The 19914-nt window shown below is 36.0% G+C and overlaps 1 protein-coding gene across 5 annotated transcripts in view; it reads left to right on the top strand.

Annotated features, from left to right (window-relative positions):
* Mia2 (MIA SH3 domain ER export factor 2) overlaps positions 1–19914 on the top strand; it is a 166234-nt gene continuing 146320 nt past the window's right edge. For 2 of the 5 annotated variants that reach the window (XM_040275089.2, XM_040275087.2), the window contains exons 1-6: positions 2–309; positions 3461–3594; positions 4782–4868; positions 10452–11343; positions 16499–16714; positions 16815–16915. In XM_040275089.2, coding sequence (XP_040131023.2) covers positions 99–309; positions 3461–3594; positions 4782–4868; positions 10452–11343; positions 16499–16714; positions 16815–16915 — 1641 coding nt within the window. In that variant the 5' untranslated portion in view covers positions 2–98. Of the gene's footprint in view, positions 310–3460; positions 3595–4781; positions 4869–10451; positions 11344–16498; positions 16715–16814; positions 16916–19914 lie in introns of all 5 variants that reach the window. The other 3 variants (XM_040275086.2, XM_021724721.3, XM_040275088.2) reach the window with 2 other exon arrangements.

Genomic DNA, 19914 nt, shown 5'->3' with positions numbered 1-19914 from the left:
ACAGATTGAGAACACAGTGTTTGCTCAAGTTAAACTTACACACAGATAGAAAAATGTAGCTATCAGGGGACTAAAAACCAAAAGATCTTTGCTGTTTAATGAAGACAGTAGAATATCTCCTGTTTTGGCTGGCTTGTCTACAACCTAATAACTGGTTTAGATCTCATTTGGAATTCCTGGTTTCTTGTTTTAGCATGGCGGAACTTGCTGTTCACAGAATCCTTCTTTTGGTTATTTCACTGACAAAGTGCCTGGAGGGTACAAAACTGCTGGCAGAACTTAAAAAATGTGGTGACCTGGAATGTGAAAGTAAGTTCATTTTTCTTTTCATTCTACTCTTAAATTGAGGCTCTGAAATCACATAAATGTTTTTTGTGGGCATTTGAGATAAAAAATGAACCTTAATATAATTGTGAAATATTTGAATTATAAGTATAGTCCAGTATAAAAGAAAAATTCTGGAAGAAAAGCATTTTTTAATAATGTTTAATATAAGCATACAAAGGACAAATATCAGATTGATACAGAAGTATATCAGAGTTAAATAAGATAAATCCATACCTCAAACACAAATATTAATCAGTTCTTTTAAAAAGATAAATATAATTGATTTGAATAAAAAAGATATCAGGCCGTTGGATAGTTCTTTATTTATAAAATTTCTACTATTTAGTTTCTATTTCATATGATTCTCATAAATTTTCTAAAAAACTTTTTATTTCAAAAAATCTGTCTAAACTTTATCAAATATTAATCATTTCTGTATTTATTATATAAAAGTATTGAAGTAAATCTTACAATATAAATATAATTTTATACTATTAAATACCATTAAACTGGGGGCTAGGAATGTGGCTCAGGCAGTGGCGCGCTCGCCTGGCATGCGTGCAGCCCGGGTTCGAGCCTCAGCACCACATACCAACAAAGATGTTGTGTCTGCCGAGAACTAAAAAAAAAAATAAATAAATAAAAATAAAATATATATATATATTTTTTAAAAAATAAATAAATAAATAAATAAATACCATTAAACTTTTTTGATTTACTGTGAGGAAAAATTAATTTCCATTTTATTGTTTGAGAACTTATTTTTTGTGTTATTAGCATTATGTTTAAAGTAAATGAATCCTCATATAGTATAGTTGCTGAAAGTTCTTTCTTTCCAATATGTAATTTATGTCCAATTTGCAACATACATATTTTTAGCAGTGCAAAATATTATTAATGTAAACATGAATAATTTATAAGTAACATTTTTATGAGTAAACATTTTTCTCAAGCTTTGGGTAAATAATTTAATATGCAAAGAAGTATATTAAATAGCATATTATAATAATAAACCCTCTTCCCCTATTTATGCTTAATATAACCCATTTAAGTATCCTTGGGGCCTGACAGAACATGAAAAAAGTACACTCCAACATTTAGTAAGTTATAAGGTTATTTTTAACTTTAATTGTATGGCTTTAAAATATTTAAAAATTTTACATGTTAGTATCATTATGATAGTTAATGCATGCACATTGCCTTGTATGATTCTAGCATAAGTAGTTATGGTTCATAGTTACTGAGGGTCTATACTGTGTGCTGGGTCTGGGGGGTAGGTGGTTGCCTACCCATATTCATTCTACTTAATGATAACAAGACATATCAATATAAAATAGCAAATAGTGATATAACACAATAAGGGTAATAGCCCTAAGTTTGTGTTTTTTTGTTTTTGTTTTTTCAAAGAGACAGAGAATTTTAATATTTATTTTTTAGTTATCATCGGACACAACATCTTTGTTTGTATGTGGTGCTGAGGATTGAACCCCGGGCTGCATGCATGCCAGGGGAGTGCGCTACCGCTTGAGCCATATCCCCAGCCCCTTAAGTCTGTGTTTTAAAGTAATAGAAAGGAGATCTTTTTAAATAGGGAAGGGGGACTAGATCATGGATGTCCTTGAATACTAAGCCAAAACACCTGGGCTTGAGGGTGTGTGCTGTGGGAAGTGTATATAGGTTTTTGTGACCATAAATGACATAAAAGAATTAGCATTTGTAAATATATAGAATGATGAAGATCAGAGAAAGGGAAATCAGAATAGGCTAAATGATTAGGACTGCCTTGGAGAGGAATTAGGATATGAGTGAAGCATGTAGAGATAGAGAAGAATTTCTTTTCTTTCTTTCTTTCTTTCTTTTTTTAATACTTTTTACTTGTTGATAGACTTTTATTTTATTTACTTATTTATACGTGGTGCTGAGATTGAACCCAATGCTGCACACATGATAGGCAAGCTCTCTACCACTGAGCCCCATTCCAGCCCCCTCTTTTTTTGTTTTTTGATTCAAGGATTAAACTCAGGTGCTTTGACACTGAGCCACATTCCCAGCCCTTTCAATTTTTTAAAAAATAATTTTTAGTAGTTGATAGACCTTTATTTATTTGTATGTGGTGCTGAGGATCGAACCCAGTGCATCACACATCCTAGGCAAGCGCGCTACCACTGAGCCACAACCCTAGCCCAATTTTTTTATTTTGAGACAAGGTCTAGTTAAGTTGCTGAGGGTCTCCCTTAGCTGCTGAGGCTGGCATCAAACTTGTGATCCTTCTGCTTCAACCTCTGAGTTGCTGGGATTACAGGTGTATGTCACCATGGCCAGTTTGGGAGGGCTTCTAGGCTGATCCAAGGGCAGAAATAGAAGCTCAGAATAAGAAAGGTGGTGCTGCAGTGAAAGAAAGGGAGGGAGGGAATGTTGATGCACATCTGGCTCCACCAGAGTTGTATGACCAATTCTCTAAGCCTTAACTAAAGGCTCACTTGTTAGACCAAGATTTCTTTCTTTCTTTTTTTTTTTAAAGAAAGAGTGAGAGAGAGTGAGAAAGAGGGAGAGAGAGAGAAAACTTTAATATTTATTTTTCAGTATTTGGCGGACACAGCATCTTTGTCTATATGTGGTGCTGAGGATCAAACCCGGGCCGCACACATGCCAGGCGAGCGCGCTACCGCTTGAGCCACATCCCTAGCCCAGACCAAGATTTCTTTACAGATCTGTTTTGAGGATTTAATAAATAAAATGAAAGTGGTTATCATAATGTTTGGAAATATAGTAGGTACAAGAAAGAAAACTAACTTTCCTTTTCAGCAGATTGGATAATGGTAATGAAATATTCCAGGGACAACAGTTTTATAACCTTGATTGTAGCCCTAAGTCTGTGTTTTAAAGTAATAGGAAGGAGATCTTTTTAAATAGGGAAGGGGGGACTAGATCATGGATGTCCTTGAATACCAAGCCAAAACACCTGGGTTTGAGGCTGTGTGCTGTGAGAGATGTATATAGGTTTTTGTGACCATAAATGACATAAAAGAATTCGCATTTGTAAATATATAGAATGGATTAGAGGAGAGCAAAATGGAAGAAGGAAAAATAACATTTTAATTTAAAGTATGTTTTTCTTTTTATGTTTACATAGCTTTAATAAGCAGAGTTGTAGCCATGAGAGATTACACAGGACCTGATTGCCTATTCCTGAACTTCACTAAGGGAGAAGAAATATCTGTTTATGTTAAACTTGCAGGACAAAGAGAAGATTTGTGGGCAGGAAGTGTAAGTAACCAGACTTATGAACTGAATACAGAATAAATAACCAACTTAGACAAGGATGCTTATTTTTTACCTTTAAAGGAACTCTGGGATTTCAAAGTATTGTAAAAATATTTAAAGCCCCTAACATTTAAACAAACAAAAGTGGTTATGTTCATTGGTGGTTCTAATATTTCCATAAAAGAGGCTTTTGGAAAGATAGTCTGATTGAGATGGAAGACAAAGAGAATGTCTTGAAATTATTTTTTGTATAACATGCATATATTTTAAACTTAGCTTTTATTTTTATTTGGGGAGACTTTAGGGGTGCTATTGTAGATTATGGGGTGGGTAGGCAATTCCAGCTATCTGTTAGTGTTGCCATGTCAAGTTGGGGAGAGACTGGGAAGTTTTAGTTAATGGGATTATCTTGTTTTTCTAAACAAAGGGTTGAGTTGTTTTTGAAAAGATCATGAGAAAGGTTGGTAGCCTAGGGAAGCAAGGTTCATGCGTTTTTATGAAAAATAAAATAATAACTGGGAGACACTTTTATTGTAACAGTGCTGGATTAGAGGACCAAAGCAAGTAAGTTTTTTTATTTGGCGTACACTCTTAGTACACTGACATTTCTAGAAGGGCAACATCTTGCATGTGCTTGAACCAGGTTAAGAGAATCTCTGTTACCAAGTCAATCCCAGGGAAGTTGAATTGGACTAAATCTTATCTTGATGACTCCTGGGCCTTTACTATTTTCATGAATCTATCTGTGGCTCTTCCCTGAACATTACATCTTGAAAATGCTGACTATGTCACAGCTCTGTCTACCATGGCTATTGCCGCCACTGCCTTGCCTTTTTATATTCCAGATCTACTAGTGTAAATCTATGGTTGACCTGTTCAACAAGATCATTAAAGAACAGAGGGAGAGAATGAAAGAGAGAGAGAGGGGGAGAGTATGATTATATGGTGTAGTTTTTGTTTGAAACAGTAGAATTTTAGAGTTTGGCTCAGTATGTTCTTAAATTAATGTTATTCTTTTGAATAATAAAAGAATATGATTTTACTCATTTTTTTAGATGGTATTTGATAGCCAATTAATGTTTTGTGATTTGACTTAGATAAAAGCCAAGGACATGGTATAAAATCAGACTCAATAGTTATTATTGCTTTGATAACTCCTCCTTGGTAATTTTTGTTCTTCATTTTGATAGAAAGGAAAGAACTTTGGGTTTTTTCCCAGAGATGCAGTCCAGATTGAAGAGGTATTCATATCTGAAGAGGTTGAAATATCAACTAAAGTGAGTAAATTCATTCTCAGCTATGAATTGAATTTAAAATTTCTTGGCCAAAACAGTTTTTCTTGTACAAGTGTCCATTGATTGTGTATCTCATATAGTAAATGTATAAAATAGTTGGTCTGTGGACTTACCTTAGGAAGAGTTCGACGATATGAATAAAATTAGGTAAGACAAAATTGATGGTAAAGATTCTGCTTTTAGAACAATTCATAGGTGACAGTTAAAAGCATGAATTCTAGAGATGGATTGAATTTAAAGCCTGACTCAGATACTTACTAGTTATGTGGCTCTCCCTGTCTCAATTTCTTCATCTACAACATGGGAGTGATGAGTATAACATAGTACTTCCTCAAATTTATTGAGGAATACATGATCATATATAAAAAGTACATAGACACTTAGTAAGTACTGTATAGGTGTTAGAGACAATTACTTAATACTCCTGTGCCACTAGGACCAGAGTTTATTTCCCACCATATTCCCTAGGTCTCAAATTTGTACCTCTTTTGCTGTTGGAGTTTTTAATGAATTAGTAATGTTGATCTTAATAACAATAAAGGGACTCAGAAAGTAACTTTAAAAAAAATTTTTTTAGTTGTAGATGGGGCACTATATCTTTATTTTTATTTATTTATTTTTATGTGGTGCTGGGGATTGAACCCAGTGCCTTACATGGGCCAGGCAAGTGCTTTACCAGTGGGCTACAACCTCAGCCCAGAAAGTAACTTTTTAATATATGAACATGATTAGCCCATTTAATTCAGATTTCAGGTTTGGCCAATTTATTGCAAATAAGGTCAGTGTGATGTGAGCCTATCTAGTTAAACCAATTATCTATTGTCTGGCTTTTTCCCAACACAAACTCAGGGATTAACTGTCCATTTATTGTATAATAATTGGTCCTGTAAGTTCTATTACTATAATGTATCTGCAGCACACTGTCTTCTGCTAATTTCTGCTCTCCCTATAGCACTAATCCAAGGCATCATCCTCACTTGTTTGGAATGCTACCATACCATTCTAACTTTTCTTGCCTCTTCTTTTGCCTTCTTCTAATCCATTCTCTAATGATCATATAAAAACAAACACACACACACACACACACACACACACACACAAAATGAGATATTTACATGTTCTGTCATTGCCCCCTGCCCTCCTCTCTCTTGCAGGATTCCTGCTTCCTGCCATTCTTCTCATTCACCATTCCCCTGATCTAATAGGCCTTTGGATCATTCTTAGAGCATGAAAAGCTCAGGGACCCAAATAGGTTTTTTCTTTTTTGTTTGAATGCTTTCTCCAAATTCTTCATCTTGATAGTTCCTTTATATCCTTTAGGTCACAGTTTAAATATCATTAAAGTTTTCTGCCTCCCAATGTGGGGAAAAAGGCACACTCATACATTGCTGGTGGGACTGCAAACTGGTGCAGCCAATATGGAAAGCAGTATGGAGATTACTTGGAAAACTGGGAATGGAACTACCATTTGACCCAGCTATCCCTCTCCTTGGTCTATACCCAAAGGACTTAAAAACAGCATACTACAGGGACACAACCACATCAATATTTATAGCAGCACAATTCATAATAGCTAAACTGTGGAACCAACCTTGATGCCCCTCAGTGGATGAATGGATAAAAAAATGTGCTGTATATACACAATGGAATGTTACTCAGCAATAAAAGAGAATAAAATCATGGCACTTGCAGGTAAATGGATGGCATTGGTGAAAATAGTGCTAAGTGAAGTTAGCCAATCCCCCCAAAAATAAATGCTGGATGTTTTCTCTGATATAAGGTGACTGATCCATAATGGGGTAAGGAGAGAGGGAGCATGGGAGGAATAGACAAACTCTAAATAGGGCAGAGGAGTGGGAGGAAAAGGGAGGGGAGTAGGGGGTTAGCAATGATGGTGGAATGTGATAGACATCATTATCCAAAATGCATGTATGAAGACATGAATTGGTGTGAACATACTTTATATACATCCAGAGATATGAAAAATTGTGCTCTATATGTGTAATAAGAATTATAATGCATTCCACTGTCATGTATTTTAAAAATAAAATCAATTAAATATATTTTTTAAAAAGTTTTCTGCCTCCCAGAAAACTTTTAGAATAATAGGCACATACCTGGATTGTGATGATAAAAACAGTATATTCATTTGTTCCAACCCAGAAAAATACATAAGGTAATTCTGTGCAACTTTTTGATAGTCTTTCATACAGCTGGGGGGAAAAAGTATGCTGAGTTTACAAAGAAAAACAAACAACAACAAAATCTTCAGAGAGGCTTTCCATGATGATTCTAAAGGAATTATTCCTTAAGTGCTTTTTTTTTTTTTAATACTGGGGATCAAACCTGCTTAACCATCCCTGGATCTTTTTATATTTTATTTAGAGACAGGGTCTTGCTAAATTGCTGAGACAGGCTTTGAACTCCTGATCCTCCTGCCTCCACCTCCCGATCCACTGGGATTACAGGAATTTTTGCTTCTTAATGATACCACCAGTTATCATTATCGTGACAAGTTCTGTTCCCTCACATGTTGAAGTGTAACATTAGAGAAGCATGCCGAGGCAAGCAGATGAAACAGGGTTTATTTAAAAAGGGGTTAATATAGACTTCTCCCAGAAAGGAGAAGGGGGCCATAGCTGGTATCCTGGTATCCCAAGAAGTGAAAAGTGTTCTGCCTTTTTTATAGGTTTTAGGCTCTTGTTCTCCTGCTCTCTTCCTCTTATCTCTCTCCTTCTTGACTAGGCCCAGGAGATGCTCAGTGGGATGGCCAAAAGGTGGAAAGCAGATGGGTTGGAGTGATCTGGGCAGGAAGGGGGCATAATTAACAACTCCCTGTAAGGAGGGACAGGTTACCTTAGCAACAGGTTGGAGCAAGGGCAGGTTATCCTGATAATAAAGGTGGAGAAAGTACTCTGAAGGAATTAACATCTCGGCATGGGGTTGTGGCTTAGTGGTAGAGCACTCGCCTCGCACATGTGAGGCCCCAGGTTCCATCCTCAGCACCACATAAAAATAAATAAGTGAAATAAAAGTGTTGTTTCCAACTACAACTAATGAATAAATATTTAAAAAAAAAAAAGGAATTAACATCTCAATTCTTCATTCTCTGGATCCAACCCTTGCCTTTCTGCCTATCTAATTTTGGCTTTTTGGCTTCATTAATGTGATTTTCTTTCATGGCACTAATTGCAATTTACAACTACCTTTTTTTTTTTTTTAATTGCTTACTGTAGAACCCTAACATCTAGCATGGTAGCATAATAAAAGAAAAGGGCCTGGATTCTTTTGTTTTTTTGAGATTGTGACCTTGCTGTGTTGCCCAGGCTGGTCTTGAACTCCTGATCCCTTTTACTCAGCCTCCTGAATAGCCAGATTACAGGCACCCACTAACATGCCTACCTCACCCAGATTCTTGTATCAAATTCCCTAGGAAACAGACACAGAAGCATGTTTTCTGAGGAGTACTGTTGGGCACAGTACTTGTAAGGCAACAAAAGGAAAACAGGATTGGGCTGACAGAAGCTGAAAAGTCATGCAGTTAAAATAAAGGTAGCCTTGGATTCCATAAGGAGCTCTGAGGTTAGAGTTATCCTGAACATAAATAAGAGCGTTGGGCCATCTACCCTTATAATACTGTAGCAGAAGTAATTTTTTCTGGAATAGTTTAACTTTGAGCTGGGTGAGGCTAATATGTACTGGAGATAGTTACTATTCGAAACACTTGACTCATTAATACTTAAAATACTCTTGTAAGGTAGAGGACTATCATTGTTCCCATCTTACAGATCAGGAGAAGGAGGCATAAAAAGGTCATATAATTCATCCAGGGTCGCAGAGCTAATAGATGACAAGATCCAATGTCTGTTCCTAGTCACCTACTATTCTGTAGTGTCAAACATATATTATAAAATTGCAATTCTGAAGTTTTTTCCTCAAAAATCTAAACTTTATACTCATTTTATAATGGTAATAGCCAAAGAGGAGCCCACACCACTATTTCAAAATTTCAGGTTTTTTTTTTTTTTTTTTTTTTTTTTTAAAGATAGAGTGAGAGAGAAGAGAGAGAGAGAGAGAGAGAATTTTTAATATTTATTTTTTAGTTCTCGGCGGACACAACATCTTTGTTGGTATGTGGTGCTGAGGATCGAACCCGGGTCGCACGCATGCCAGGCGAGCGCGCTACCGCTTGAGCCACATCCCCAGCCCCTCAAAATTTCAGGTTTTTAAAAAGTGACTTCTTAATTTTTTTTTCCTTTATGATTTTGTTGCTCTGTGAGATAAGCAAATAAAGCCTCACTGTCATTGGTTATATGTAAAATCCAAATAAGGACATCTGAATGTTTTAGTACAGCTTTTAACTAGGGCTTCATACTTCAGCATCACAGGTCTATCTAAGCTGTGATAATATGTAATAAAATTCCCTACTGTCTCGTCTGTTCTTGCTGCTGTACTAGAATACCAGAGATTGGGAAACTTTTAAAAAAATTTTTTTTAGTTATAGATGAACACAATACCTTTATTTAATATATTTGTTTTTATTTGGTGCTGAGGATCGAACCCAGTGCCTCCCACATGTTAGGCAAGCATTCTACCACTGAGCCACAACCCCAGCCTGAGACTGGGAAACTTTTAAAGGGAAGAAATTTATTTTTCACAGTTCAAAAACCAGGAGGAAGTCCAATATCAAGAGACCTGCATCTGGTGAGGGTTTTCTTTCTGCATCATTCCATGGTGGCAGGTGAGAGGATGAGAGAGGACATGAGAGAGCAAGAAGGGGTTGAGTTCATAATTCAGAGAAGGAAGTCACTCCTGGGATACATGGTAGGATGAATACACTCCTACCATAGCAAAATTTATCCATTCTCTCTGCTCTCATTACTTCTCTTTTGGTCCCATCTCCTAACACTGTTGCATTGAGAATTAAATTTCCACCACAGGCTTTTTGGTGAATACATTTAGACCATAGCAGTCTCTCATATCACCACACAGACACATGTATCCTCTCAGTATAATCTTCAGATGTGTAATATTTTGTGGATCTGCATGCCTTTTCTTTTTTTTTTTTTTTTTTAAAAGAGAGAGTGAGAGAGAGAATTTTTAATATTTATTTTTTAGTTTTCGGCGGACACAACATCTTTGTTTGTATGTGGTGCTGAGGATCGAACCCGGGCCGCACGCATGCCAGGCGAGCACGCTACCGCTTGAGCCACATCCCCAGCCCTGCATGCCTTTTCTTAAAGAGCTTATTTATAGAATATACTTGAAGCATTGATTCTCTCTTCTTCTCAACTATTTAATAACTCAGAAACTGTAATGTAAAAGGATTTTCATTATAAAAAGAGAAAAGAAAGAAAAAACTGGATTTTCTTTTAGATTTATATTATTAACCTTTAGAAGTCAGTTGTGATGTGTTTGAGATTAGAAGATCTGATTTTAGTTTTTGCTCTGAAGTTGAGCTTATTGTTTTGTCTTGGGAAAATCATAGTCACCTTTTTTAAATGATACAGAGAGAATGAGGAGCTTTAGTACATTTATGTGAAATGCAATTTTTTTTTCTTTTAGGAATCTGACTTTCTTTGTCTCCTTGGAGTAAGTTACATATTTGAAAATAAAGATAGGGAGTTTAACAGTTACAGTGGTGAAAATATGTATCCATATGAAGAAGAGCAAAAATATAGTATATATGGAAGTGATTTCCAGATAGAATCTGAATTTTATGCATTTTCTGACGGCCAATTTCCCACATCAGAGTCTTCTAAAGATATTAGAAATGATTGGGAAGAAGCCAAAACTGGAAGTGTGAAACAGGATCACGTTCCAGAAGTGGATCATATCTCATCACCCTTAACTGAAGTACAAGGATGGTTTGGACTGAGAAAGGAACATGGTGAAGAAAAGGCTCTTGAATCAGTCACTGAACCTGTGCAAGGAAGCTCATTTCAAAGTAGAAAAATAACAGTGGAAGATGAAAATAACCTAGAGGAATTAAATAATGGTGAGCCCCAAACTGAACATAAGCGAGAACCTGAATCAGAATTTGATTCAGGACCAAAGGAACAGTTGGCACTAGCACTGGAGTCAGAGCATGTACTCAAACCCCAAGCCAATGGTTGGTTTGGTGGTGAATTCACAAGTAAATCTGTCCACGATAATGAACAGGAAATAAAAGTGATAAAAACTATGGAAACAGAGGATCAAATAGATAAGGAAAAAGTCTTAGAGAAAACAGATGGTTCTTACACCATAGCATATTTTACAAAGTTATTCTATAATTTTGATAACCCTTGGAGCTTCCAGAACATTCCAAAGGAAACAGAGTTGCCATTTCCCAAACAGATACTGGATCAAAGTAATATGGTTGAAAATAATGAAAGAGAAGAATTTTCTGGAGAAAATGATCCTATAGATAATATGAAAGATCTCACAATGTTGAAAAACAGATATTATCAATCAGGTTGGTATGAAGATATTTATAATTTATTCATTAACATAATTTTTTTATTTTAATTTTTTTAGTTGTAGATGGGCACAGTACCTTAATTTTATTTATTTATTTATTTATTTATTTAAAGAGAGTGAGAAATAGAGCGGCAGAGAGAGAGAGAATTTTTAATATTTATTTTTTAGTTTTCGGCAGACACAACATCTTTGTTTGTATGTGGTTCTGAGGATCGAACCCGGGCCGCACGCATGCCAGGCGAGCGCGCTACCGCTTGAGCCACATCCCCAGCCCAATTTTATTTATTTTTATATATTGCTGAGGATCGAATCCAGTGACTTACATGTGCACTCTATCACTGAGCCACAATCCCAGCCTGACATAATTTTTTTCAACATTTATTTTTTAGTTGTAGTTGGTCAGAAAACCTTTATTTTATTTATTTACTTTTATGTGGTGCTGAGGATCGAACCCAGGGCCTCACACATGCTAAGCACTCACTCTACCACTGAGCCATAATCCCAGCCCCACAATTTATTTAAGTACAAATTGGATAAAAAACAGTCCAGGAAACCATGTTGTTCAAAATATTCAATAATTAGCACCAACCACTCTTTTATAAATTTCTAGTTTACTGTGGAACTTAGATTATAATCTTATAAGGCAAAATCCCATGGGAAAAAGAATAACTGGAGAAATATTGATGTTCTAAGAAGATCCTAAGGTATTTTATAGAAACTTTATTATCAACTTGATATATGTAAATAGGTTTAAATTTTTAAATAGCACTAAGCCATTTTTTAAAAGCAATTTATTTCGTATTCTTATTTCCTGAACTCTCCAAGTGCCATGGGGGGGTCCTCAGATCTTTTGAAGAGTTCCAAAAGGAGGCTTTACGTGTGTTCATAAGCCATTCTGTTGTTGTCACAATGGGGCAGTTATATCAGGTTCTCTCTGACTTCAGCTCTCACCAGATGACTCTCCATGACCCTAAACCCCTTGAAGGAATCAAAACTGTTGTGTTTCTGGTCATCCCAGGAAGCTGGGTTTCTGTCTACGGGGAGATAACCCACAGTACATGGGCCTCCAAAGCGATTTGTGTACTATGGGTTAGCTTCTGACCTTTCCCCTCAGATCTCATAAATTGAGATCAAAAGTCAGACAGGGAGCATCTACTTGATCAGTCCTCCTCCTCTCTACCAAGATCCTCCTTCTGCCCTTTATCCTTTGCCACCTTAAGGCAACTTTAGATCCTTAGAGCCAGGACAATTGCAAATCTCCATCTCAGAAGGAGCTGTTCCTTCACATTTGGTTGTCTGCAAGATCAATTTGAGTGCTTTTTCCTGATACAAGAACTGGGTGTCCTAAAGGCATATAGAAATTTGTATAGGAACGGGATTCCAGTGAAAAGTTTGCTTTGATTGTTCTCTTGGGCTCATTGAAAATCTTAGGACTGAGACTCTGTGGAGCACAATATAACGTAAGGGTCCAAGTAATAAATAAGACAAATTGAGCCTTAAAAGAAGTGAAATTATTTGTAAGATGAAAAAAAAAGCAATTTCTATTGCTTCTATTCCAATCCCACCTTTGTCCCAGAAAAAAATAATTTGTTTTTGTTTTTTTAAATATTTTTTTGGAAGTGGTTGGAAACAATACTTTTATTTTATTTATTTATTTTTATGTGGTGCTGAGGATTGAACCCAGGGCCTTGCCTGTGCTAGATGAGCGCTCTACCACTGAGCCACAATACCAGCAGCCCCAATAATTTGTTTTTGATGTTTTAAAAATCAAATATTTTTAGTATTTTTCTTTAGTTTTCTAAATATAATCTTTATATTATTCTGTTTTTATTAATCTATTTTATACAAAGTCTTTTGACTTCCTGTTCTGATAAATGAAGATTTTTGCTTATTTATACTCATTATTTATTTATTTATTTTTTATTTTTTAAGAGAGAGAGAGAGAGAATTTTTTAATATTTATTTTTTAGTTCTCGATGGACACAACATCTTTTTTTTTTTTTTTTTTTTTTTGTATGTGGTGCTGAGGATCGAACCAGGGCAGCACACATACCAGGCGAGCGCACTACCGCTTGAGCCACATCTCCAGCCCCAATATACTCATTTTTTAGACTTTCGCAGTATAACCATATTTGAATGGTTTTCTTAGAAACCTAAGCTAAGGGAAACTTCAGTAATTCAAAATAGTCTTGATTTTTTTATTTTTTAAAAATTTTTGTATCAGGGATTGAACTTAGGGGTACTCAACTACTGAGCCACATCCCTAGCCCTTTATATTATTTTGAGACAGTGTCTTGCTCATTTGCTTAGGGCCTCACTAATTTGCTGATGCTGACTTTGAACTTGTGATTCTCCTGCCTCAGCCTCCCCAGCTGTTGGGATTATAGCATGCACCACTGTGCTGTGCCTTGATTTTTAAATTATATTTTATTCTAGATCAGTAGTAATGCTTTATTTTGTTTTACCTAAGAAGCATATTTTAAAAAGGGTTTTCTCTAAGTGTTCAGGTAATAAGGAATTTTTAAGCAAAAATAAGGTAAAATGTTTTCAACTTTCTCCTTCAAATCTCTCAATTCTGGAAGTTTATCAGAGGGCAATAAGAGAGTGTGAATATCACAGGACACTTTCAGATTTATATGTCCTGGTATCTAGTAACTCTTTTGATTAGAAAGGATTGTGTTATGTGACTTCTCTATATCTCCATTCTGATCTCTCTGTAATGGACAGATTAGAAACTCAGCAAATATTTACCAGTAATACAGAAATGATAAACCTTTCAGAAGAGGCCAACAGTTTTGCAAATTCAGGAAGAATTTTCCTAAATTTCCAAAATTATATGTCATGTCTTTATATTTCCCCAAATTTTAGCTCTGTGCTTGACCAGCATCCTCAACCAGCATACAGGGAGATTATTAACTTGTTTTCCAAGTTAGAAAGGCACATGACTAAAAACATTAGAAACTTAGACGGTCAAAAGTGATTGAAGGGCTGGGGATGTGGCTCAGTGGTAGAGTGCTTGCCTAACACCTAGCATCCTCAGCACTACATAAAAATGAATAAGTAAATAAAGGTATTGTGTCCAACTACTATATATATTTGTTAACTCAAAGACCAGAATTAGACATTGAATATTCATTTACTACTTAATGTTGCTTTCAGGCCTATACTGATACTTTTTTTTTTTAAACCCTTGTCTTAAAAAGTCAAAGTAACTGAGAAGTAGATTTCACAGATCACTTGAAATCTATACTTCAGATAGGGCTATTAGAACTGAAACCCGTACACAACTTGTTTCATTATACTCAATTCAATCAAGTGATCAGATTAAACTACATTTGAAAATTTAATGGATTATCTTTTCCTTTTTTTTTTCTTTTTTAAATTCAGTTTTGCAGCAGTGGGGATTGAACCTGGGAACATTTACCACTGTGTTACCCTTCATCCCTTTTTAGATTTTATTTTGAGACAAGAGCTCACTAAATTGCCCAGGCTCATCTAAAACTTGTAATACTTCTGCCTCACCCTTCCAAATTGCTGAGATTATAGGTGTGTGCCACAAACACAGCATCAGGTCAAATTGAACTTTTTAAAAGTAAATTGATGGCTATTTTGAACTGACATGGACATAATTATATGATACAATATTATAAACATGGCAACTTTTGATCTAGAGATGGGTCAAATTTGAAATTTTAAAAGTAATTTTGGGAAAGGTAATACTTTTTAAATAAAGGTTGAGAGATATGAATAAGTATTCTAAAGTTGAATTCAGGCATATTATAGTTCATTTAAAGATGTAATTTGTAGCATAAAAGCATAAAAGTCAGGATTATTTTATTTAATCCTGTATAAGCATTGTTTAATTGCAATATTTTCTCTTAAGTAATAATTATTTTATCATTTGGATAACATGGATTTTTATCTAATAGTGCAGATTTACCTGCTTTCTGTAAAAACAAAGAAACAAACAAAAAATAGGAGATATATTTGATTGTGGGATTTAAAAAGCTGTTAAAAACCTGGGTATGGTGGCATATGCCTATAATCCCAGCAACTTGGGAAGCTAAGGAAGGATGATCACAAGTTTCAAATTAGCCTCAACAATTTAGCAAGGCCCTAAGCAATTTAGTGAGACCCTGCCTCAAAATAAAAAATAAAAAGGGTTGAATATAGCTCAATATTAAAGGGACTCTGGGTTAAATCTCAAGTACTCCCCACCAGAAAGAAAAAGTTGAGTGTCAACATAAAGTAGCTGTAGATACTATAAATAATTTTGGTCATTTTTGATTCTTTAACAGCTAAAATAAGAAAAAATATTTCTCATTGATTTTCTTGAAAGGCAGAAATATGTATTTTTGCAATGGTATCTAGATATTATACCTTCTTGGATGATAAATGTATCTAACAGGAATGAAATCCTAAGGGGACTATGTATTATCTTATTCTTAACCATAAGCTTATATGGTTCCACAGAGTGTTTGTTGACAGTTATGTTACTTTTAGGGTTTTTTTAAACATGCTTTTTAGGATTAAAGGCAATGTAGAAGATAGAATTGCATACAGTTTTTGTGATTCTTCCTTGGACAAGGAATAAAGGAAAGGCTGTATGGTAGATTGAATAAAGGTGCCTCAAATGTGTCAAAGTTTTAACCTCCAGGCCCTGTGACTTTGGAGATGTGTGTAAGGATCTGGGATGGAGAGATTATATTTTATGGGCCCAAAATAATCACAAGAACGAGGCAGGAGGGTCAAAATAAGAGAGACAGATTAGAGGATGGGTTCTGCTGGCTTTGAAAGTGAATGGTGCTGTGAACGAAGGAATGCTGGAGGCTTCTAGAAGACAGAAAAGGCAAGGAAAATGATTCTCTTTTAGAGCTTCTGGAAGAATGCAGCCCTGCCAATACCTTCTGACCTCTTGTACTCTGAGAGAGAAAATTTGTATTATTTAAGCCACCAAGTTTGTGATAGTTTGTTACATCAGCAACAGGCATTAATATACAGACTACAAATTTAAGTTTTAATGCATTATTTATCAAACAAATTGTCACAATGATCACAAAGGTTCAAAGAATGACCTCCTAGAAGATAAAAGGGAAGCCCACAACAATGTAGGTATTTCTAAAAAGACATTTCTTTGTATTTGTTTGCAGATATGATGGCTCAAATAAAGTTACCTATGAAAATTCATGAAGAAGTATTTTTTGAAACCTCATCTTCTAAAAATGATGAAAAATCAAAACCATCAGTGGACTTTGAAGGGTCTGCTCAGGTGGAAATAGACAGATCCATGGAAAATCCCCTGTTAAACAGCCAGATGGTTTTAACTGATTGCTCTTTGTCTTCTCAAAATTACATTCCTCTAAATGGTAAGAAACAGGTTATTGTTTTCTAATTTCTCAGTTAAGGAACAAATTAGGATCAGCAGTTGTATGTCAAATATTAATATTTTTATTTATAACTCCACAGAAAATGCTACTGAGTTTCAGATTCTGAAATACATATTTCAAATTAATGTTTATGAGTTCGTGAATTCTGCACTTTCACTGGTTATAATTCTTACAGAAAGGGTAAGTTGGCCTTTTAAATCTTTCAAAATAATTTAATCTATTTTGCTAAATATTAGAGCAGCTTCAAAATGTTTTTTTCAATCTTTCTTTTTTAAAATTAATTTATTTTGGGCTGGGATGTAGCTCAGTGGCAAAGCGTCTGCCTTGCATTCGCAAAGCCCTGGGTTCGACCCCCAGTTCCAAAAAAAAAGACAAAAAAAAGAACCCCACCAAAAAAAATAAGATTAAAATTAATTTATTTTAATTAGGTAAAAATGACAGCAGAATGCATTTTGATTTATTATACACAATTGCAGCACAACTCTTCATTTCTCTGGTTGTACACATTGTAGTGTCACAGCATAAGTCCAGTCACACATGTAACTAGGGAAATGATGTCCATCTCATTCCACCATCTTTCCTGCCCCCATGTTCCATCCCTTCCCTCGCTCTCTTTGCCCAAAGTTCCTCCATTCTTCTCATGTCCTCCTCCCATTCTGTATTAGCATCTACTTATCAGAGAGAACATTTGACCTTTGGTTGTTGGGATTGACTTACTTCATTTAGCATGATATTCTCCAACTCCATCCATTTATCTGCAAATGCCATAATTATTTGATTGTTTTAATGCTGAGTAATATTCCATTGTGTGTGTGTATGTATGTGTGTGTATATACATACATATATATATGTGTGTGTGTGTGTGTGTGTGTATATAGATCTATCTATCTATCTATCTATCTATCTATCTATCTATCTATCTATCTATCTTTCTCACAGTTTCTTTATCCATTCATCTATTGAAGGGCATTTAGGTTGCTTCCACAGTTTAGCTATGGTAAATTGAGTTGTTATGAACATTAATGTGGCTGTGTTACTATAGTATGCTGATTTTAAATCCTTTGAATATAGACCAAGGAGTGGGATAGCTGGGTCAAATGGTGGTTCCATTCCAAGTTTTCTATAGAATCTCCATACTGCTTTCCAGAGTGGTTGCACCAATTTGCAGTCCAACCAGCAATGTATGAGTATGCCTTTCCCTCACATCCTCACCAACATTTATTGTTGTCTGTATTCTTGATAACTGCCATTCTGATTGGTGTGAGATGAAATCTTAGGGTAGTTTTGATTTGCATTTCTCTAATTACTGTTATGCTCGAATTTGGGGACCCTCCAAAAGACCACCAGAGACCAAGATCGATGTAAATGGCAAAGAGGTGTTTATTGCAAGCTACCTTGGTCCTCTGCATGCACACACAGCAACTGGTGACGCTGAGAGGCCCCGAGCCCAGGGTTTGCAGCAGTTTTATACACTCTTTGGGGAAGGCAGGGACTTCACATACATCATAGCATCTCTTAGCAAATCATCACACACCTCGGGAAAATCAAATAACAATTCTAAAACATGATTAGCACATTCACTGGCGGGAACAAGTTGGGTAGAGGTGATTGGTTACTACAAGAGAGGGATTTATTTGAACTGATTAGTTTAAGCCAAGAGGAGTGTACAGAGTGCTCAACTACATGGTTTCCCAACATATTATCAACCACCATAAACTACTGGGAGGGTCATCTGGCATCCCAGGTATGCTGATTGGTGGCTGCTAGAGGGTTGCTATGGATCCCCACCTAGCCTGACTGAGTCAGGGACACCTGGCACAGCAGATCTCCCCTGTTATTTGTAGATAAACAACTTAGCAGGGTGGGAATGTGCCTAGGAGTGCTCTGTGGGTTTTTCCAAGGACAAAGGTGATGTCCCTTCCTTGGACGGGCTTTGCTCTGAGGTAGAGGCTGGTTTTTCATTACTAGAAATGTTGAACATTTTTTCATATATTTGTTGATAGAATGCATATCTTCGTCTGATAAGTTTCTATTCAGCTCCTTGACCCATTTATTGATTTGTTTTTTTTTTTTTTTTTGGTGTTAAGTTTTTTGGATTCTTTATATATCATGGAGATTAGTGCTCTATGTGACTTGTGTGTGGCAAAAATTTGCTCCCCAAATGTAGGCTCTCTGTGCATTTTTTTTTTTCTGAGAAGAAGCTTTTTAGTTTGAGTACATCCCAGTTATCAATTCTTGATTTTTTTCCTTGTGCTTTAGGAGTCTTGTTAAGGGAGTTAGGGCCTAATCTGACATAATGAAGATTTGGGCCTACTTTTTCCTATATTAGGTGCAGGGTCTCCTAGGTTTTTGATCCACTTTGAGTTGAGTTTTGTGCATGATGATGTTACCACTGTTGACTGGTGTCAAGTCCTTGCTTCCCCAGTGTTGAAGTATAACACCAGTGAAGCACACCGAGGCAAGTTTAGAGTGGAAATAGAAGTTTATTAAAGGATAGCAGAAAAGACTTCTCCAGGAGGAAGAAGAGGACCCAAGAGGTGGAATCCGTGGAAGTGCGGTTGTTTCCCTTGTTTCCCCTTTTTATAGTTCTTTTAATGATGGAATGTAGGTGGGAAGGCCTGAGGGGTGGGACACAGGTGGGCCAAAGAAGTAATCTGGGCTGGAAGGACTTCATTAACACTTCTTCGGGATGGGCTATCTTCAAATCTGCTGGGGCTGTTCATTAACATTTTTTGGGGATGGACTTTGGGGCTAGGACTTTTCTGGGGACTTCGTTAACATTCCATGAGTTGTCCTGCATTTCTCAGAATTCATTCTCAGCATGCCCTCCATTTTAGATTTCACTTGATATTAGACCTGATTTAGCTAACTACACTGACTACCTAATTTTAAATCTGGCTTCATTCCCCCATCTAATTTTGGGAACTCCTTACTACTGTAAGGAAAGGGGGCGAAGATCATTCTGGCTTCTTCAAGCTGAAAAGGGGAGGATGTTGGGCAAGCAGTTTGGAGTCCCCCTTTAAAAATCGGGTCTATTGAGTGGTCCATGATAGAAGTTCGATTGAGAAGTAATAGGCTGGAGGGCCATGTGAGTGGATGGGTGGTCTATAAAAGAAACAAGAATTCATTAGTACTGGAACCAGATGGATGCAGCAATAAATGCCACAGTACAGGAATAT

The sequence above is a fragment of the Ictidomys tridecemlineatus genome, chromosome 5, assembly GCF_052094955.1.
Source record: "Ictidomys tridecemlineatus isolate mIctTri1 chromosome 5, mIctTri1.hap1, whole genome shotgun sequence".
NCBI classification, from domain to species: Eukaryota; Metazoa; Chordata; class Mammalia; order Rodentia; family Sciuridae; genus Ictidomys; species Ictidomys tridecemlineatus.
Note: the sequence above shows the minus strand (reverse complement) of the source record. Positions and strands in the feature narration are given on the sequence as shown.